General features: G+C 36.4%; 2 protein-coding genes across 3 annotated transcripts; one reads left to right on the top strand and one right to left on the bottom strand.

Annotated features, from left to right (window-relative positions):
* Positions 1-161: 161 nt before the first annotated feature.
* Positions 162-17,115, top strand: stan (Protocadherin-like wing polarity protein stan). 2 transcript variants are annotated; one of them, XM_081977119.1, is made up of 19 exons: positions 162-428; positions 2,180-8,551; positions 9,163-9,359; positions 9,417-9,813; positions 9,874-10,636; positions 10,785-10,929; positions 12,181-12,399; positions 12,451-12,671; positions 12,724-12,870; positions 12,921-13,109; positions 13,926-14,025; positions 14,079-14,343; positions 14,395-14,527; positions 14,582-14,745; positions 14,799-15,098; positions 15,259-15,411; positions 15,513-15,627; positions 15,859-15,912; positions 15,966-17,115. In XM_081977119.1, exons 2-18 carry the CDS (start codon positions 2,242-2,244, stop codon positions 15,887-15,889), a joined length of 9,849 nt encoding a protein of 3,282 aa, XP_081833245.1. In that variant the 5' UTR covers positions 162-428; positions 2,180-2,241; the 3' UTR covers positions 15,890-15,912; positions 15,966-17,115. The 2 variants fall into 2 exon arrangements, with proteins under 2 accessions (XP_081833245.1, XP_081833244.1); XM_081977118.1 differs by lacking the exon at positions 15,859-15,912.
* Positions 17,116-18,547: 1,432 nt separating this feature from the next.
* LOC145728041 (NADPH-dependent diflavin oxidoreductase 1) lies at positions 18,548-21,218 on the bottom strand. The gene is made up of 5 exons (XM_081977967.1): positions 20,713-21,218; positions 20,392-20,643; positions 19,156-19,972; positions 18,877-19,100; positions 18,548-18,823 (listed from the first exon to the last, which is right to left on the bottom strand). The coding sequence occupies exons 1-5, from the start codon at positions 20,988-20,990 to the stop codon at positions 18,598-18,600; spliced, it is 1,797 nt and encodes a 598-aa protein (XP_081834093.1). The 5' UTR covers positions 20,991-21,218; the 3' UTR covers positions 18,548-18,597.
* Positions 21,219-22,328: the final 1,110 nt, after the last annotated feature.

Below are 22,328 nucleotides of genomic sequence, written 5' to 3' on the forward strand. Positions count from 1 at the left end.
TTTTGTTTCAATTTGTGCGTAATTGAACTAAAAATTGTACAACGTGACCGTAGAGTAGACACTTCCTCTTATTCTACATTTGACAAGTCTTAAGTCACTGTCAACTGTCACAGTTACGTCAGCGTTAGCGTCATCGTTATGACGTTTGTTGTAAACTTGCCTGTTTGGTTTGGTTTTTAACTCGGTCCTTTGGTGTTGTTTGTAATAAACACACAAAATATGGAAAAATATCAGAAAAACTTTTAGTTTTTCTGAATTATTGACTAGTCATAGAGTAGTTTAATTTGTTAGTGCGCTGTTTGTATTTGTCACTAATCTTCCTCTCAGAAATTAGCGACCAAAGTGAGTTTTCAACACAGACAAGCTGGTGTCAATGGACTTTGTGGATTTTACATTATCTTGCATGGGAAAGTGTTGCATTTTATCAGGTAATTATCTCTTTTAAACGTCCTTGCGGCTCACTCAAACGCAAATTATTGCTTAATTCCATGCCTTTTTAAACAAAGCCTTTAGAGTTCTTTTAATTGTTAAATGCTTTGAACTCTAATGTACCTTTTTACTTGAGAAAGAAATCTAATTGCATTTGTAACAAGTTGAATAAGTAATTTAGCTTTGATCACCGGAATTGACATCCAACTCTGATTAATTATATGCCCTCCTCAGATCAGGTTTCAAGCTTGTTTTTATGCAGTTAGTACATTCCTTGAAATTGTTTTCATTTACAGGAAGTTTAAAGGCCCCAGTTTTAATTATAGTTGTATATTGTGTTTCGGTACTGTTGATGGTAATTTACAAGACTTTTCTAATTATTTTCCTGTTACAAGGAAGTTTTTATACTGTCTGCATATTTGTTACTTTTGAGCCATTCTACATCTGTTGGGACCACATTGGAGGCTGAATTGTATAAACACATAATTTATGAAGGTTGCAAAATTATTATTTCTGATCAGATAGGCCAAAACTTTTTCTCATTATACTGTGAATTTTAGATTATTCAGATAATACCTCCCCTAATACCCTAAACCTAAAATTAAACAACACAAGGAAACTGTTTTCTAAATGGTTACCACATTGACATTATTGTATTTTGTGTTTAAATTTAAATACTACTTACATCTTTATAATAAATAAAAGTCTTGATTAAAACTGTATACCTAACCAATAATCCTTGTATATCTATGGTGTTTCTAAGTTAAAAACTTGATACAGTTTGTGGGTATTAGGCTTTGATTAAGGCCTTTATTAGCAGGTAAAAACTGAAAAGCCCAGCCTAAGAGGGATTTTGATGATGAAAATAAATTTTTAATGAAAAGGTGATAAATAGATTATCAAAATTGTTGTAGTGAACTTTTTGATCTTGTAGTCACATTGGAAATTTTATATCAATTTCTTAAAATTCTTGACAGTTGAAGTGTAAATTTGAGTTATTTCTTTGATTATGTATAAAACTCTCAATTATGTGTAATGATCATTTTTACTCACTCACTTGTATTAAAATATTTAAAAGTCTCAAAAAAGTCAACCGTATCCTTACTGCAACATAGATACAGTTGTTATTGGGACATAATTTCTCAATTTTTCCTGAAATAAGGTGATTGAACCAAACTCTGCTAATTCTCCCTAAATTTCCTTTTTTTTCCTTTTGTTCCCAGAACTAATAAAGGCTTCGTGATTTTCACCTCAAACGCGACAGAGGTGAGTCATCAACTTTATAGAAACCCCTGAAGGAAAGGCACCCTAAGTATGGGGTCAAGTATTTGTGAAGCGCGAATATCGATAGAGGGAGGCTAGCTGCATATCTCGCTGCGAGTGAGCGACAATCTGCACTTATAAAACTTCCCTTTTTCAGCCATAGTTTTTTCAGTCTACTCTAATATCTACGCGAATTCAGGCGGGAAATTTGTGTGTTTTTGCTTAATGAGTTTACTGAAGTTTGAGGTGTTTTTAGGAAATAAATTCAATTTTATTTTGTAACCTGTTGAAAATAAGAGTTGAAAAGTTTATAGGAGGTAATACAATATGGTGCATTTTCGCTAAAATTTTTTACATTATGAAATTTAAGTATTCATTTATTAGTTTTGTTCTTTGAGTAGGTACTTACTTGACTTCTAAATTAATTTATTTTGTTTGTTTACATCCTATGTTATTACACATATTTTAGGTTTTTTCTTCTTTTCAGATTATATGGAACACAATTTGAGGTTCAGGATATTTTCCTGATCATGTTCAGACCAGGAAACAATGACCAGTTCCTATGCCCTCATGGTTAAAGCCAAGTTAATTGTGACTGTGTACATATTTTTATTATTTTGCCAAAATTTACCGGGAAGTCGTTCATACATTTTGTTGGTACAAGACAGTGCACAACCTGGTGACGTGATTTTCAATGCTTCCGTGTTCAGACTAGGATCAGACCGAACTTATTCAATAGATGTCAAAAGATCAGCTCCGTTTGTACAATCTTTGATACAAGTGGACTCAAAAACTGGTCAAATTTCGTTGTTAGAACAACTGCAATGCGACGGAATTTTTTATCCAACTCTTTTTACAGTTCATATTGACTCGACTTCAAATAGAATTAGAGATATTGACTATTACAGTTTACCACTAAGAATTTTCATCACTGGAGATAACTGTAATGATGAGACTTTGCAAGAACAGTCTGAATATTTAGACGCATTTGGTTTACAAGATTCTACTGATGTCTCACAACAGGTTGAAAATCCATTTTCTCATATCCAATCTTCCTTGAAGGATAAAATTAATGAAGCCAGACAATGGATATCGGAAACTTACGCTTCTTTTGCTATACCAACCGCCGGAAAATGGGAAAAAATCTGCTTGAGACAATCTCAGTTTATAAACTCTATAACAAACTTTCTTCCATTAACAATTTCAAAATTTTGTACAGTCAAATTTCACTATGTTAGTGATGATCGTTTTGAAATTGAGCATAGTCAAGGCGACTTGGTTGCAAGTAGGGATGTTTGCATTGTAGAACCAATGTGGAAAGTTTCAATACTATTCAACGTTCAATGCCGAAATGTAAACCTTCTATCGTCAGAACATCGTTTAAAAATTGTTTACCATCACCAGCAGTTCAACGACACTGATATAGCCAAACGAGTTCGAAGGGAGTTAAAAAATCAATCACCGTTTTTCGAACAACCTTTGTATGTAGCCAGTGTTCTGGAAGAGTGCGAACCACCTGTCGTAGTTACCACCGTTAAGGCAAGAGACCCTGAAAATGGTGCCATTACTTACTCCATGACTAGCTTGCTTGATTCTCGAACTCAGTCAATGTTTGACATTGACGCAAAAACTGGAGTAGTCATCACCAAAGTTCAGTTAGATCGAGAGTTGGTTGATGTGCATTACTTTCGAGTTACAGCGTTAGACGACAGCTTTCCACCAAGATCTGGTACCACAATGCTTCAGATCAACGTTCAAGATGCCAACGACCACTCGCCTGTCTTTGAAATGAACGAATATGACGCTAATGTCAAAGAAAGTGTTAGTATAGGAACTACGATTATAACTTTAAAAGCCACTGACCAAGATATAGGAAAGAATGCTGAAGTTGAGTATTTTATCCAAAGTGTTAATGGAGGCGGAACTTCAACAGAGGAAGAAGACAACCAAGCATTTAAAATCGATCCTAAAACTGGAGTCATATCAACGAAAAGTCTTTTAGACCGAGAAACCACAGAAGTGTACACCCTCATTATTGGTGCTAGTGATTTATCCAGTCCGCCATCAGGAAGAAGATCTTCATCTGCCACTGTGGTTATCAGTATCTTGGACGACAACGACAACTACCCCCAATTCTCGGAAAGAACTTATTCAGTAACATTGAATGAAGATATAAGTTGGACTGATGGTCCTATTGTTGCTCGAATTAAAGCTACAGACGCAGATCAGGGAGTTAATGCTGCGATTCGCTATGCAATAATAAGTGGAAATACTCAATCTCAGTTTGCTATAGACAGTTTGACCGGTGATGTAACTTTAGTAAAATCTTTGGACTACGAAACTCTACGCAGTTACCGCCTTGTGATAAGAGCTCAAGATGGCGGGAGCCCAGCCAGGTCAAACACAACTCAGTTACTGATAAATGTAAAAGATGTAAACGACAATGCACCTAGATTTTACACGTCGCTTTTTCAAGAATCAGTTCAAGAAAATGTTGCAATTGGCTACAGTATTGTAAAAGTCCAAGCTTATGATGCTGATGAAGGGGCCAATGCCGAAATCAAGTATACCATATCAGCTAGAGACGCCAATGGCGCTAGCACTGAAGATTTGCCCATATCAGTAGATCCTCACTCAGGCTGGATTGTAACTACGAAGGATTTGGATCGTGAAGAGCAATCTAAGTTTATGTTTCAAGTGATCGCGACGGACCATGGAGTTCCACCTCAATCGGCCAGCGCTAGCGTTGTTATAACAGTGCAAGACATCAATGACAACGATCCAGTTTTTGAACCTAAAATATACGATTTGACTGTAGCGGAAGACGATCCTCCAGGTACTCCAGTTACTACAGTAACTGCAACGGATGCCGATGAAGACAATAAATTGCATTACGAAATAACTAATGGTAATGTCAGAGGTCGCTTTGCCATAACATCCCAGAACGGTAGAGGTCAAATCACCGTGGCTCAGCCGTTAGACTACAAGCAGGAGAAGCGGTATATTTTGACAGTGACAGCTACGGATTCAGGAGGACGCACTGACACGGCTACAGTGTATGTAAATGTCACTGACGCCAACAATTATGCACCAGTATTTGAAAACGCTCCATACTCATCTTCAGTTTACGAGGATGTTGTCGTTGGGACTACAGTTTTAGTGGTAAGCGCATCAGATAATGACGTTGGTTTAAACGCCCAGATAACCTATTCTCTAACGGATGAGAGCAACACTTTTGCTATTAATGCTCAAACTGGAGCCATAACTACCATAAAACCGTTGGATCGAGAAACTACAGCTGGTTATTTATTGACGGTGACAGCTAAAGATGGTGGAAAACCTTCAATGTCTGATACCACAGATGTGGAAATTATAGTAACAGATGTAAATGACAATTATCCTCAGTTTAAACAACCAGCCTATTCTGGTAGTGTATCTGAAGACGCTTTGATTGGTACTTCTGTTGTGCAAGTGGTAGCTACTGATCAAGATGTAGGTTTTAATGGAAGAATTCGCTACACTTTAAGTGAAAAAGATCAAGAAGATGGTTCCTTTGTTATTGATCCAGCTAGTGGAGTAATCCGTACTAATAAGGGTTTAGACCGAGAGTCTGTGGCATTCTACGAATTGGAGGCATATGCTATAGACAGAGGTTCTCCAACTTTAAGCAGTTCAGTTCCAGTCACAATTAAGATTGAGGATATTAACGATTCGCCTCCAACTTTTGCTTCTGACAAAATTGTTCTTTACATTCCAGAGAATAGCCCGGTGGGCTCTACTGTGGGGGAAATATATGCCAAAGATCCGGACGAAGGGGTAAACGCTGCTGTTCAATATTCCATCATAGGAGGAGAAGATGCTCAGAGTTTTTCGCTAGTTTCCAGACCTGGGTCAGAAAAAGCGGAACTTCTTACCATGACAGAACTAGATTACGAAACGTCCAAAAAGAAATATGATTTGATTATCAGAGCCTCTAGTGCACCCCTTCGTAGTGACGCCCACGTTGAAGTGATCATAACGGATGTAAATGACAATGCACCAATGCTTCGAGATTTCCAGATTGTTTTTAATAATTTCAAAGACTGCTTTCCAACTGGACCCATTGGTAGAGTACCAGCTTTTGACGCTGATGTTTCGGATAAACTACACTACACTATTCTGTCGGGAAATAACGCTAACCTGATAGCTCTTAATGAAACTACCGGAGGGCTTACTTTATCACCTCAACTTAATACCAACGTCCCTAAATTAGCATCAATGGAAGTTTCAGTAACTGATGGAATTAATGAAGTAAAAGCTGTGATGCAGTTAACTGTAAGGCTTATAACTAAAGATATGCTACATAACTCAATTACTGTTCGCTTGAATCAAATGACTGAAGAAGCATTTTTGTCTCCGCTACTAAACTTTTTTGTGGATTCTTTAGCTGCTATTATTCCATGCCCTAAAGAAAACATTTTTTTGTTTAGTATTCAAAACGATGTAGATGTGAGTGCTAAAGTGCTAAATGTGAGTTTCAGCGTCCGGAGACCGGACGTTCCAAGAGAGGAGTACTACACTCCGCAGTTTTTACAAGAACGCATTTACTTAAACCGAGGAATTTTAGCAAGGTTATCAACAGTGCAAATTTTACCTTTTGACGATAACTTATGTGTGCGTGAGCCTTGTTTAAACTATGAGGAATGTGTTACAGTTTTGAAGTTTGGTAACGCTTCTGGGTTCATACACAGCGACACTGTTTTATTCAGACCGATTTACCCTGTGACTACCTTCACTTGCCAGTGCCCTAAAGGGTTTACCGGGTCACGAGAGCACTATTTGTGCGACACGGAAGTTAATCTATGTTATTCATCGCCATGCAAAAATGGTGGATCTTGCAAAGTGCGAGAGGGTGGTTACACGTGCGTATGCCCTTCCAACTACACGGGTGACACGTGTGAAATTTCCCTGAATGGTGACACGTGCAAACCGAATTCCTGCAATTTGGATTATAACACGTGCAACCCTAAACCATCAGGTAAACCTGAGAGATTGGTTTGTGATGACTGCACACAATCTGAGGATAAAGAACTTTACACACCTGTATGCCAGCTAAAGAGCAGAAGTTTTTCCAAGAGTGCCTTTTTAACATTTCCTAGTTTAAGGCAGAGACATCGAGTACATTTAAAGCTAAAGTTTGCTACTCAGTCTCAAAATGGGCTTCTACTTTATAACGGGCGCTATAATGAGCAACACGATTTTATAGCTTTGGAGATAATTAAAGGCAACTTACAATTTTCCTTCTCTTTGGGTAGTTCAGTTACTAAAGTTATAGCGTCGATTCCTGGAGGAGTGGCAGATAGCAAATGGCATTCAGTTACTGTCAATTACTTCAACAAAACGGCCACTTTATCTATTGACGACTGCGATACAGCATTGGCTTTAAAACACGGAAGAGAACTAGGAGGCAAATGGGCTTGTGCTAGCTATGCAGAACATATTTTAGAGTCTAGATGCGCTTCTTTAACAGAAACCTGTCACAGATTTCTAGATTTAACCGGTCCACTTCAGCTTGGAGGATTACCATCTTTGTTGTCTAGTTTTCAAGTACAAAACAGCCACTTTGAGGGATGCATTTCCGAGTTTGAAGTTGATTACAACTTGGTGGATTTGAATTCATACGTGACTAATAATGGAACCACGGTGGGGTGTCCCGAGAAAAGGTTGTTCTGTGATAGCAATCCTTGCAAAAATGGTGGTACCTGTATTGAAGGATGGGCTTTGTTTAAGTGTGCTTGCCCTGAAGGATTTGGTGGACGGGATTGTAGTGAAAATGTGGGGTTGCCCTGGCACTTTTCTGGAGATGGAAGTTTATCTTTTAATCCCTTACTGCGGCCTATACAACTACCTTGGATGAATGCTTTGTCTGTTAGAACTCTACAAGAAGATTCGTTTTTGATGTCGATTCAAATAGGACAGAATAGTTCTGCGGTAATGTCACTTAACAAAGGATATCTAATGTATGGTTATAATGGGAACACTTTGATATTAAATTCCATTCTTATATCTGACGGAGAGTGGCATCGTATTGAAGTTACTTGGATTGGAACTGAATTGAAGTTTTCTATTGATTATGGAGAGTTTGAAGTGTTTATGTCCTACTCGGAGAAAATTCAAGGATTGTATGTAGGCAAAATTTTGATTGGTGGACCGGACAACAGCTACAGTAGTGTGAACGCCGATCATAACTACTTGGTAGGGTGCATTCAAGATGTCAGAATGTGGAATCAGCAAACTTCTTTGAATAGGCCTACGTCAAAGGAAAATGTAGAAGAGGGTTGTTACGCAGTTACGGAATGCCAAAGCCAGTGTCCTGATGAAGCCCGGTGCGTAGTCGATTGGGGTAAATCACATTGCGAATGCGAGCGAGGTCACGTGGGACCCCTTTGTGTTCCCGTTTGTTCGGTAAATCCTTGCCAAAACGACGCTTCATGTAGCGAAGACACCTCAGACCAGAAAGGTTACGAGTGTAAATGTAATTCGGCCAACTATTCAGGAGAATACTGTGAGATGGAACACTCTCAACCTTGTCCGGCTGGATGGTGGGGCTATCCAGTTTGCGGACCTTGTGATTGCGATGTAAATGACGGTTACAATCCGGATTGTGATAAGGAAACTGGCAAATGTCATTGTAGAGAGAATCACTATCAGCCCAAAGGATCTAAAGAGTGTCTACCGTGCGATTGCTATTCAGTGGGGTCTTTCAGCGGCCAATGTGATCACGAAACGGGAAAATGTCGATGTAGAGATGGAGTGATTGGACAGAAATGTGATTCTTGTCCCAATTCATATGCTGAGATCACCTTAAAGGGGTGTGAAGGTAAGTTTTTTAATACTTCAGTAGCAAATTTTAAAATTAAGTCTAAAAACCTTTTTAATGCTACTTTTAAAATTGCGTATAAAGTTGATCTTCAGATTAGACATTAGAATCTACTTATATTAGAAAAAGATATTGCCTTATTAACTAAAAGTTTAAGTCAGTTTTTAATTTATAATATAATCTGTTCAAGTTCAGTTCTGTTCTAGAAAATATGAAAGGAAGAGGTAAAGTTGCGAAAAAGTGCCATAAAATATTATTGAACAGAAACATTCTTTCGCAAGTAATTTAATTTCGAATATCTATGCACTTGTCCGGAAAAGAAATGAAATTGACTGAGCTACTTTAATGCAATTATTTTTTGTCGTGGCAAAAGAAATTTAAACTTCACGCTGTCGCAGACCTCTCATGTTTCCCGTTAATCAAAAATCGATTTAGTCTGAAAATGTTACAGTATCTTGGAGATGATATTTTAATCGGGTTGGAACACATTTATTTTGTTGCTTAGACCATTCGTGGTTAGGAGATTAGGACACAGGAAATACAAGAGTTTTTCTAGTTTTAGTTTTAGTTTCTTATGATTACAATAATTAATGCTTTTTTGTGATTTTTAGTGGTGTATGACGGATGTCCTCGATCATCAACCAATTCCATTTGGTGGTCAAGGACCCTGTTTGGTCAAGAAGCAGTTGAATTATGCCCTAAAGGGTCCCACGGAAAGGCTTCTCGTAAATGTGATGATTTGAGCGGTTGGCTTGACCCAGACCTGTTTAACTGCACATCGAATGTTTTTATTCCTTTAAGAGAACAAGTGGGTTCATTCATTGTTGGTTTTGACTATTTTCTTTACGATTAAAATTATTTTTAGCTATCTAAAATAGAAGGAGGTGAATTATCGTTGAATTCTTTTGTTGCCATAAAACTAGCCGACGATCTCAATAAAGCTACTAATTTAACTAAGGATCTCTATGGTGCTGACGTTTTGATCTCTTTCGAGTTGATCAGAGAACTTCTAAATTACGAATCCCGTGTTTCCGGACTTAGTCTGACCCACAGCCAGGATAAAGACTATATTCGCAACGTTGTTTATGCTATTAATGTGATTCTATCCAGTAAATATGCTGAACATTGGAATAAGATTAAAGAATTGACAGGCAGTAGTGTGGAAAATCTGATCAGCTTTATGGAAAAATACATTAACGTTCTTCTGGAAAGCCAGCATGATACTTACACTAGCCCTTTCGAAATTGTTACTTCAAACATGGGTAAATCGATCTTTCTGATTTGTTTTTGTTGATTGTGTATTTATACTACTATTTTTTCAGTGCTGGGTTTAGATATTGTAACCCCAGAATCTTTGTACGGTTACGAGCCGGAACTCAGTTTACCACCCTCTCACAACAATCAGCCTTTTACAACCGAAAGCGTAATTCTTCCAGATACTTCACAATTTGTTCAGGAAAATCACATATCCCAAGTATTGGGTCCTTTAATAGGCTTCCCCAAGTACAATAACTACCTCTGCGACAGCTCGAAATTTGACCCACATTCTAGGATCTACATTCCTCTTGCTCTTTTGGGAATTCGTCCCTTAGAAGATGGCGAGATAATCACAAAAAACAGCCTGCCAGGAGATGGTGCCATAATCAGTTACATTCAGTACAAACAAGCCGGTAACTTACTTCCAAAAAACTACGATGAATCGGTTGTTCGAAGATGGGGCGTGGACATAACTATAGGAAGTCCTTTAATGTCAGTGGGCGTATTAATACCAGAATACATCGAGGCCGTTACTAGTCCCCAGGGACCGGAGACGGATGTGAAATTACCGGATATTGTGATGCCGGAAGAGAAGTGGACGAAGAAGATTTTCGTTGAACCAGAAGTGAAAATTCACGAGAATGACGCCAAATACTTGAGATCAAGGACCAGAAGGAATCAAGATGTGAAGAAAAAATTGTTTTACAAAAGTTTGTCAGGGATACCGCTCAAAACGCCAGTGAGGATACAGTTGTGGCTGAATTCTAATGGAACTATTTTTAATGAGAGGTCTAATCCTCAATGTGTTCATTGGACCACAGCAAGAGGGTAAGCCATTAAGTTAATTACAATTTACTAATTAAGTTAATAGGAAATAAATTAAGATAATTCATTCCGTAACAATAATTGGAAATTTTCAATTTTATTTAACATTTTCTTACATAATCTTAACCTGGACTTGTATTATTATTTTTAGATTTGGGGAATGGTCTCGCGTAGGTTGTCGAACCGAACTAGACGACAGCTGGTTTGATCGTTCTTACGACAATCCTATTGTCATCAATTGTAGTTGCAATCATTTGACTACGTTCGCTGTTCTTGTCGATGTTGTCGACTTGGAAGTAAGTTTGTAAAGGAAACGCTAACGAAACCTGCATTCACGTCATCGATGACAAAATTTTAAGAATTGAGAGCATTTTATTAAAACGAAACAAATTACTTTGACCGGATAATATGCAAAAATAAACAGAAAGTTTACTCAATTTAACTATGAAGTTAATTATAATTCACTTTATCTACAACAGTTGTAGATAAAGTTACATAATATCGTAATTTCGCACTATTTTCAGTGTCATAATAACCTTTATTACCGCACTAGTGCTTTTTTGAATCTATTACCGCACTACTGCGTTAATAATCGGTGAACAATTTGTTTGTACATCTGGAGTTCTGTTGCCTCCACTATCTTGCTTGAAAATTCCGTTCTTAACATCGAATAATAGCACCAAAGAGATGAAGCCTTATGTTTTTTGCTTAAATCGTTGAAATATACTAGTAGTCCTTTCTCGCTGGTTATGTTGAGGATCTTTCGCCATCAGACATTGAAGATTCGTTTTCAATGTCTGATGGCAGATCTTCGCTTGAACTCATTTTAAAATGTAAACTTTGACTACGGTTGACATAAGCAATTTATTAACAATCGTGCTGTTGCCACAGTGATCCAATTTTTTTACCTGTATTCAGTAATCTCAATTAATCATTAAAATAATAATCGTTGTAGATAAAATGTTGTACGTAACACGTAGGATATGTTCACATTCATATCCTGCCTTGTTACGTAAATAACTATTATTTAATAAATCGCATTTGGTTTATCGTATTATTGAACAGTATTATTTCCACTAAATTTCAAAGTTCAAATTTCTATACCTTTAGGAAGTAGCCTAACAAAATCATACAAGTTTGATGTTTTTGCTTGTTCAAGATCTGTTTAGAGAGAAGATCAAACGCACTTGTAGGGGCCAACCAATTACTAATGCTGATCAACTCGATACTTCCTGCAATATAGGATATATTCTATAAAAATAAATGAAACTAAGTATGTACAAAGAGGCAAAGTTATGAAAAAACTAAGGTAGTCTTTAACTAGCTAATAAACGAAATCCCTGATAAAAATTTGTTAAACCAACTCAAACACACTGTACAAATAACCTATTTTAACAAAGTGGCCTTCATCTCACAATTGTTGAGAAGTTTTGTGACATTGTTTATCTATGACGTAATGATCGTATATGACGTGAATGCAGTTTTTGTTGGCGTTTCCTATACCTACCTCAACGACAGCAAAAAGTACTACAACTCCCAATTTTTAGTATATTCCTGAACCTTCACTTCTCGAGGACATATCAAGCTACAGCTGCTTTTCAATGGCGTTACCTCTACTCCTAGGAACTTATCTTATTTTAGCTTGTATTAGAGGCCTACAAACCAACTCAAACACCATAAGAAAAAACTTGGTTTTATGCGTTTTTCTGGCTGAAATTTTGTACTTTGTAGCTTTAAAAGCCAGGAAATTTGTGGTTTCTATTGAGGTAAAAACATTGAAACTTGGGTTGAGCAGATTTTAATGGTTTGTATTATAGTTTTCGTGCAAATTAATAGCAATTGGGTTGCATTACTTGTGGCTAGCATCCTTTTCCTGGATGTTAGTAGATGCGATACACTTGTACAGAATGTTGACTGAAATGCGTGATATTAATCACGGTCCCATGAGGTTTTACTATACCATGGGTTACGTGGGCCCGGCTGTGGTAGTAGCGTTAAGCGTGGGTGTCCGAGCCCATCAATATGGCAATTACTACTTGTACGTTGCCTATATATTCATTAGACACATTTTAAATTGGTCTACATTGCAGCTGTTGGGTTTCTTTATACGAAAGCGTGGTATGGAGTTCAGTGGGGCCGACATGTCTTATGACGTTCGCCAATCTTTGCATACTCCTTATGGCAGTACGAGCCGCTTTTACCATTCAAGATCATGTTTTAGGTTTTGGGAATCTAAGGTATTTCGGCAAGTTTTAATTAAAGTTTGGTGTAATGGTAACGGTTTCAGGACCTTACTGTGGGTATCCGTAATCGCTTTGCCTTTGTTGGGGGTCACGTGGGTGTTGGCCCTTTTGGCCGCGTCCGAACAACATCCCCTTTTGTTGCCGCTATTGTCTGTGGCTGTTCTCGTGCATGCCGCATTTTCATTGGCTGGATATTGTTTTGCAAACAATCGGGTGCGGCAAAATCTCATTCGGTAAGTTTTTCTTTTAACTCATTTACAGTTTTGTCAGGATAAGGAGGGCCACTATGGAGATTTTGGAAACGGCTAGAGATACAGATTTGGTTAAATGGGAGAAAAGTTGCGTAATCATGGCCTTAATAAAATGACATTTAGAAACTTTTTTTTGTGTTAAGTTAATATTGGACCTAGACCAAAACTAATGACACTTCTTTACAGCAACTTTTAAAGCTCTTTAAAGTGGCATTATCAGTTTTTTATTCCAAAGTTTCGTCTTTGCGGAATTATCATCAACCTCATTTTTAAAATTGGTCATTGTTTCTTAAGATCAAATTTTGAAAGCCTTTTTTATTCCAAATTCAATGATGGTTTAAATGCGTTTTGCTCTGTTTTTTTACCTTAATAAAGAAATGTCCTATTACAGATCTGAAATTGATTTTTTTTTAATTAAAAATTGCTTATGCCAATAAATTGTTTATTATTGTGAATGAAAATGTTATGAAAAACTGATAATGCCCCTTAAAAGAACTTTAAAATTTGCTGTGGAACAGTGTGATTAGTTTTGGTCTAGGTCCAATATTAACGTCACAAAAAAATTAAACTTAAAACCCATAATTTCGCTTTTTTCAAAATATCTCAAAAACCGAATGAAAAGGTCAATGTTTTCTGAATGTCATTTTATTAAGGCCTTGATTACGCAACTTTTTTCCCATTTAACGAGATCTGTATTTCTAACCGTTTTCAAGATCTAGCCACACTGTATTCGCAGTCTTAAAAATACCACAAAACAGTCTTAATTCAATTCTTATATTAGAATAATTTTTCTTGTAGCACTTTTATGCGATGCATGGGTAAGAAAGTGCCATTGTCAGATTGTCAGTCCGTCGTTGGAGTTCCTAGTACAAGCAGCCAGAATATCTCAGGCCAATCAGTAATAATTAACCTACAACGCAAAATCACAAATTAATTTACAAAAATTTGTAGCGATCCGCTTTAGCTTATCATTCCGGATTGGATCCGAACAACAGAAGGAATATCGGCATATCGACGTCGAGCACCACTTCTAGATCGACTACTAAAACTAGTTCGAGTCCTTACAGGAGTGACGCGCATCTCCGTCATACATCAACCTCCACCTCGAATTACAATTCGACAAGTGACGTTCCGTCGTATTTGAAAGGATTCGAAAGAGAAGAACGAAAAACTCGAAGAAGAGATCGAAATAAAGCAGAGCATCAAGTCACTGATGGTAACTTGTTACAGCTAAATCAAGAATGAATGATTATTTTATTGTATTTAGAACGTGAACGAGGTGATAGTGATTCGGACAGTGACGGTTCTGAGGGGAGGAGCTTGGACTTGGCTTCCAGTCATTCTAGTGATGACGACGATAGTAGCACCAGACGACATCATGGACGAGGTCATATTCCAAGGTAACTTATGACAAAGTTTATACGAAATCTGGCCCTTAAACTTTTAATACATAGACAAGGTTATCTTCCCAATATCACGGAACACGTCTTATCAAGATGTGGTACACCACCCTCACTCAACGTAGTAACCAATTCTCAGCTATTCCCCTCTGTCCAACCAAGTTATGGCTCACGTTGGGCCAGTCAGTTGCCTGAAGCTTATCTACCAAACGCTAACGGTATGGACTTGTCTCTAAAAATTTTTATTCGTTGTGTCATCACGGAATTACAGTTCCAGAAGTGGGCCGTTGGTCTGCTGAAACATGTTCAGACAACGAAATATTGCACAAAAATTCCCCGAACCCGTTACCGAATCCGGACGTCACTCCCGAAACGTGCTTGCGTGCCATAGAATCTGAACAATACATAGTACAGGGACACTTTAACAATCGCTACAACAGCAATGTGCCATTTAAAGGGGATTACATGGCTAAACTGAATCAGGAAAGTGTTAACTACCAGGAGTATGACCGGTGCTCTGATCTAGAGGAAAAACATCATATGAATGAAAAGTATTTGTTTCCTTACACTGGTAAGTAGACTTATTTATGACTATGACTTTTTTTATATCATGCGTGTTTCATGCTGCTTACTGCAGATATGATTGAAGGTAAAATTACATTACTAATAATTCTTTAGTACTTAACTTTGTATGTAAAGTTTCCGAGTTTAAAGTAATTCGTTTTTTGCAGCTGAGGAAGACCATATGCAAGTTCATATGAACTACCCCGTACACAGCATGCCGTCTCAAGGGAATAGCCGTTTAACCTCGCCGATCGCTAACGATATTAACAATTTGGATTATCATGGATCCACGGTTGGCTCTAGGATGGGATCGCGAATAGGTAAGAGAAGGGTTGTAACATTTTACAGGGTGTCTAAATAATTTTGTTGTTTGGACAAAACTGTTAGGAGACTTTGTAGTTAATTGGGGCTTCGGTTTTAGGGTCCGTTTTAGGATCTATTCACGGTTCAGTATGCGGCAGCATGAGAGGATCGCCTTCTCCTCTGATGCCGCCGGTGTCGATGATGCATTCAGGCATGCCTCCTGAGCCGTCTTCGTAAGTACCAAACTTTGTTTTTTCTTACAGGTTTTACATTTGAACTGAGTAAATCAGTGCTATTGGTAATGGGTATTTCATTTAGTTTATCTACTATTATAATATCAACTAACATCTGGTGTGTAACTATTTTGAGATATTTCTTGAGATACTTTCTGGGCATCTTATATGGAAACCAATGTTACTTATCTCTTTGTTGCAACACTAAATTGTTTAACATTTTCCTTATAGATGGTGTTGGGAATACACAGTTAACAAGTAATCTTCTAGGTGTGGGATAACAAGGTATATTTATCCCATAAAAGCCACGTGGTTATTTAATAACTTTAATTTTACAGCTCAAAAGAGAAAGACGAGGAGACATCCGTCTGACGCGAGTTATATTAGCATATTACTAATCTAATTTTTAGTAAAAACTCAGTCTTGAGGAGCTTTTGAGGCTTACCTCACAAATTAAATAACAGCAGACTTCAGCTATAGAGCAAGTGAGTGTAGTTAACGGTCATATTGAAATTACACTTGTATAGTTTAATCAAATTTTGATTTGACAAAGGAGTGAAAAATTGCAAAACAAGCCATAATGCAATATTTCTTCCATATCATTCTTAAAAACTTAAATACTCAAATTAGCAAACACTATCTAAAATAAGTATTATAGTGTATAAGTCTAAGCTCTATTTTATTTTAATTTTTTTGCTCAAACGAGTAGTGTTAGTTTTATTTATAAGTAAGTCTACAACTCAGACACCAAAAAATTTCTCATTCTCAATATTCAAAGAATTCCAATCATATTTTTAGAGTGTATATTGGGGGACAGCCTCCCATTATCTAGCTTTAATAAAACAACTATTTATATAGTGCTATATTGTAAAGGTGTCATTTTGAGAATGGCAGTTTTGCTGCGCGAGACATTCCGATTAAATTAAATAGGCTTTAATTAATTAGTTTTAAGGTAATTGTTTAGTATTTATTGCGCTAGGTATTCTTTGCTACATAGAGGGAGAAGAGTAAAGACTTTATATTTTACTACTAAACAAAATAGAATATTTATCCATATTACATTGGTCACTATACACGGCTTAGCCGGAATTGTATTTTTCTGTAAAACAACAATCTGTGCCTATAAACGAAGCTTTTTACTCTATTTTGGAAATCCGTACTAAATAGGTAAAGTGGTAAAACTATGTAAGATCTCATTTAGGGTATTCTAAGTAGAAAGATGATTGACAGTTTGATATTGCTGGTACAAGTATTTTGATATTAGGTAGCTCTTTTACCTGTATGATATTCTTTATGATTTTTTTTGTGAATTTTTTAAGCTGTGGTGTTTATGTACTTAATTTTTACCGTACTTTTCTGACGTACTATTGTATGATTTTTTTTGATTTTATTGTGCAATTTTTTGACATTCCATTTTTATACTGAATTTTTTTACAATCTTTTTTACTTGTGTATTGGGTTTTTTCAATATACATTTTTTTAGACTTTGCTGCTGCTGTTTTATTTTAAAGAAATTTTAGTCAAATTCATAAAAGATCTATATTAATCAACTGCTGGTGGTTGCAACAGTGACACTCATCGACTGCCAAATGCCTAATGACTGTTACCACAGCAATTATTGCTCATAAGTAGAGTCCGGATTAAAAAACACAAAAATCGTGAAAAAAAGCAAAATCACTTTAATTAAAAAAGCTTTAAAAACACACAAAACTCTTTCAGAGATGCAAATTTTTTTTTTTTCAAAATGCTTTAGAAGCCCGGATAATTTTAGACTGTTTTGAAAACTTTAAACATTTTTTTGAACTATTTGAGAGCATTTGGAAGATTTTTGGACTGTTTAAACAGAATATTGAAGGTTCTGGGAATGCTTTACAGGCATTTGGAATCTCTTACACGGTTCACAAAATTTTTTGGAAGCTTCTAAACTGCTTTAATATCTTCTGAGAGCTTCTAGACTAGTTGAAAAGCATTTGGAATATTTTAGACTGTTCTAAATGCTTTAGAAGCATTTTGGAGTTTCTGTAGTGTTTTGAAATCTTTTTAGACTACTTTAGGAGCATTGAAAAATCTGAACTGCTTTTAAGACATGTGAATTTGAACTTTCGGAAGTTTATGAAACTGCTCTAGAAGCATACAGAAGCTTTTAGACTGCCTTGAAATTTTTGAACAGCTTCTAGACTAGTTGAAGATTATTTGGAAGCCTTTAGAGTGTTCTAAAAGCTTTTGGAGGCTTCTAGGCTATTTTGAAAGGTTTTAGACTGCTTGAGAAGCATTTTGGAGTTTCTGTAGTGTTTTAAAACCTTTTTAGACTACTTTAGAAGCATTTGGAAGGTGTTTCGACAGTTTAAAGAGCCTTGAAGGTTTTGCATTGCCTTTAAGGCATTTGAAACCACCTTGTAGACGGTTTTAGAAACTTTTGAAAGCTGTTAAACTGCTTTAGAAGAAGCATACAGAAGCTTTTGAGAGCTTCTAAATAAATTGAAAAGCATTTGGAAGCTTCTAGACTGTTTTGGAAGGCTTTAGACTGCTTGAGAAGCATTTTGGAGTTTCTGTAGTGTTTTAAAACCTTTTTAGACTACTTTAGGAGCATTTGGACAGTTTAAAGAGCCTTGAAGGTTCTGGACTGCCTTTAAGGCATTTTAGAAACTTTTGGAAGCTGTTAAACTGCTTTAGAAGCATACGGAAGCTTTTAGAAGCTTCTAGGCTGCTTTGTATAGCATTTTAGAGGTTCTATAGTAGTTTGGAATGTTTTAAAAACATTTTAGACTACTTTAGGAGCATTTGGAATTTTTTTGGTTTAATTTGTAAATTGATACTTATACATTTTGCAACATGTTTTTGTCGTTCAGAAGCTTTCAATATAGTTAAGTGTAATACACAGTGATTTATATGGGATAAATGATGGTTTACCAATCTTAACTATTTTTTCTAACAGAATTTATTTAACATTCTACAATGACCAAAATCTTATCAAGACCAACATTCCGTTTGATATCGTTTTTGTTTTTCCATTTGCTCTATTCGACTCACAGCCTCTGTTTCATTTAATCCGCCATGTTGTATGAACACGTTTGTAAAAGCCTGCCGAACTTGTTGTGGCATATTTTTTGAATTCCCCGCTACAAATATATAACAATTTTTACTTAAAGCCTTCCAAACTACGTGTCCGAATTCTACAATTTTATCCTGAACATACCTGAAGAGAAGAATTTACTTATTAAAACTTTTCACCAAACAAAAAATACTTACACTTTGTTATCTTGTTCCCTAGAAAATGCACCAAACAGTGTGAGCTTTTCCTGTTTTTCCAAAGAGGTAAACCCCTCTTTACAGAGAAAGTCTTTACTTTCATAGCGACACCCGTAAAACAGAATTAAATCAATAGGATTAGTGACTTTATCACTCATTTCAAATATGTAACTTCTGAAAGGAGCTACCCCAGTTCCAGGTCCTACCATAATTACTGGAACATCCTGAAACCATTAACTGTTAGTTTATTCAAAAAAACAAGTCAGGGTAAAGACTTACCAAGTTTGAAGGAAACTTAAAGGCTCCTCTTTTTAACCATATGCTAACTTCATCCCCACATTTTAAATCTGCTAAAAAGTTTGAGCATAACCCCACCCTTTCCTTTACCAAATTCGTTTTGTATTTAACTACAGCCACTAAAAGGTGAACTTCATTTACGTGGTGCGTAAAACTACTAGCCACTGAAAATTCTCGGGGTTGTATCATGGGAATTATTTCAAACAACATTTCCACCGTAAGGTTTTTAGAAGCATGTGGAAAATCACCAAGTACCTCTACAATGTTTCTTCTTGGACGATTAGTGTAGGAATACATGTCTTGCTGGCCTTCAGCTGAGCAGAATTCTAGACATTTCTCTTTTTCCAAATCGCTGTCAGTTAGTTGCGATAAAACTTGAAAAACGCCACGCCTCGGTATTGAGAACAAATCAAAGTATTCTTCGCAGAGTTGCTTGAAAGTCACGTTATTTTTAAGTGCGTCTGGAAAGGGAATATTCTGATCATTTTCTTTCAAACTTATCAAACTATCATCAGGAATGTCGATGCCATTATCAGCTAAGACGTTTTTAAATTCTGTTATTTTCCAGGGCAGGTTTTTAGGCCTTAAAACCACCAAGTCTCCAGGGGTATACTCCTGACCTTTAGTTTGAAACTTTATTAATCTAACATCTTGAAAATGCGAAGGATCAGTTTGTCTAGTGTTTTCCAAGACAGTGGCGTTAAACTCTTCGCATCTTCTAGTTGAATAAAATAGTGACTGTTGATGGAGATTCACTGATTCAGTTTGTAGTAGTCTTGCATGTTTTGTCACACTCCACCTAGGCGTAATTATTATTTTTAATTATGTTTTATTTTCCTAAATGTAGTTTTGGTTAGAAACTAAATAACATGCAAGGAGGAGTTGCAACAATTTCAATGAAGGTTTAAATGTAAATATGGTCAAGCAGAATTAACTGATGCTCACCATTAATAAACTACTAATTGTATTTACCTCCCTTAGTTTAGTTGTCACAACTGAGCATGGGGATGAATGAATTATTGCATTTTAAATTAACTGAGACAGCTGAATAAACATTTTTTTCTAATAGTTGGCAAGACACTTTGTGACTTTTATTATAAAACTTATTCAGAAATGAAGGGCTAGAGGTGGGCTAGAGTGTTCTATTCTCTATTATGCATATGTATATGAGCCATTTTTTGGCTAATACAGTACTATGATTGTTTTATAAAACCATACCTTGGAACTATGGGTAAATTTATTGGCAAAGGCTCTACATTTGAAGGTAGTGGATACTCCCTCAACAATTTATCCCACAAACTCTCAATCCAAGGGTCAGCTACTGCATTATAACCTAAGTCATGTTGATCATCCCCCAACCCTAATGATTGTACTGCTTGACCTCCCAGCTGCAACAACCTCTTATGCAGTCTTTTGGCAACAAAATTAAACTTGGCATAGCTTGAGTCTCCCAAACCAAGAACTGCAAATCTACAAATGATTTTTTTTCTAGAATACTTTCTTGATTTTAAGGTCAAGTGACTAAACCCACTTACTCACTTCATGCCACTCAGCAAAGTACCTGGTAAGCTTCTTCTAAGCAAGAACCTCCAAAACGATTTCATGTTATCTGGCTCGTCGCCTTGACCAGTAGTAGAACAAACAAAAATAGCACACTGTTCCTGGTCTATATCAGCCGCATTATAGTCATCCAAAGCCTTGATAGAGGATTGGAAGTAAAAACGTTTTGACTCTCTCCAGATTTGTTCAGCCAAGTCTTGGGCATTTCCAGTTTGAGAACCATATAACACTGAGATTTTCACATTTTCAAAGGTCATTTTGCATCATCCTTTGCACATTAGTTCAGTGTTCAGTTTTCAATTTCCTAATAGTCTGTTAAGTTGAGTAATTATGTGAATAGAAAATTATGATTTGCTGTTTTATGAAAAACTATCAATAATTAAATAATTGTTCTTAATTTACAAACGCCGTAAGTTTTAAAAATTTGCTTTTTAAAAATAATTCATTTTAAAAGTAAAAACACGTGGGCTTCATTAATCAGCTGTTTGATTTTGACAACTAAATTGACGTTATTGTGTCATCGAAGTATAAAGTACATGTGGTAAAACTAGCTCCAAGATTTATTAATTTTAATTATTTTGTTTGATATTGTATGCAGAAGTATTGTTTATAGACAGTTTAATCCTCTATTAGCTTTAATATATGTCATAAAGTCTGAAAAATTGCTTTAAAAATAGCGTAATTCAAAATTTTAAATCCTTGTACACAGATTTAGACCTCGATGATTAATCTAAAGTATATGGTAGACAACCAACAATTCAATCGTTTTTCAACTAATATCACGCCGTCACATCGCTACATAAAATTCGAATATATACAAGTTCCAAATATGTATTAGTTGGAGGTGTGTGTCAGTGATGGCACAGCTGAACATTGATCGCTTAAAAATTCGAGCTGATCTGCTCAGTCCAAGTGCAGTCACGTGGTCGATCCAGCAATCAAGGGACTGTCGACGCCAAGTCCGCTCGACATATCCACTGGTTTCTTGAACGTCCGCCATTTCCAAATTTTGGGGGGCTCGGGTGGTTTAAAAATTTAAGACACCTCCATTGAATGGCACTGCGGTGTAGTAGTTTGCCATTTTTTGGTCTATTTATTTAAAATTATAATTCTTCTTTTGATTTAAGGGTATACTCGTGGTTGATCAATTTGCCCTTGTTAATTACTATAGTCATCTGTCATGTGATATAACGCATGTATTTTTAGACACTATCACGTGCCAAATGACAGTGCTACTATTTACCAACAATGAATGGATCAACCGCGAGGATACCGCGGTTTCATCAGACCTCTTGGGAAGATGCACACACTCGCAAACCTTGTCCAGTGTCCATACATTGAAAATTGGCATGTTTCGTGCGCGTCTCTACTTACGCACCAACATCTCGGACGCACACCAAGCCAAGGATGCGTCAACCATGAAACATGCGATATTTCTTGAATGTAGACATCCACTTATGTCTTTGCAGTTACTTCTAATACACAATTCCATCTTCTTCACAAATTTACTGCAGTAACACAGAACAGAGTTTGCCAAATCATTAGGTATAATAGTATAATTCGTAATTTATGTTTGAAGCATTCTTGATAAAGAA

The sequence above is a fragment of the Ips typographus genome, linkage group LG4 (assembly GCF_016097725.1).
Source record: "Ips typographus isolate SLU linkage group LG4, UJ_Ityp_2.0, whole genome shotgun sequence".
Lineage (NCBI taxonomy): Eukaryota > Metazoa > Arthropoda > Insecta > Coleoptera > Curculionidae > Ips > Ips typographus.

Coding starts and splice junctions, on each gene's coding strand:
- stan (XM_081977118.1), top strand. CDS start 2,242: ATGACCAGTTCCTATGCCCTCATGGTTAAAGCCAAGTTAATTGTGACT. Junction 12,400..12,450: donor AATTTGTGGTTTCTATTGAG/GTAAAAACATTG, acceptor TTTGTATTATAG/TTTTCGTGCAAATTAATAGC. Junction 12,871..12,920: donor TTAGGTTTTGGGAATCTAAG/GTATTTCGGCAA, acceptor TAACGGTTTCAG/GACCTTACTGTGGGTATCCG.
- LOC145728041 (XM_081977967.1), bottom strand. CDS start 20,990: ATGACCTTTGAAAATGTGAAAATCTCAGTGTTATATGGTTCTCAAACT. Junction 19,973..20,391: donor AATTTACCCATAGTTCCAAG/GTATGGTTTTAT, acceptor AATTACGCCTAG/GTGGAGTGTGACAAAACATG. Junction 19,101..19,155: donor TTAAGTTTCCTTCAAACTTG/GTAAGTCTTTAC, acceptor TAATGGTTTCAG/GATGTTCCAGTAATTATGGT.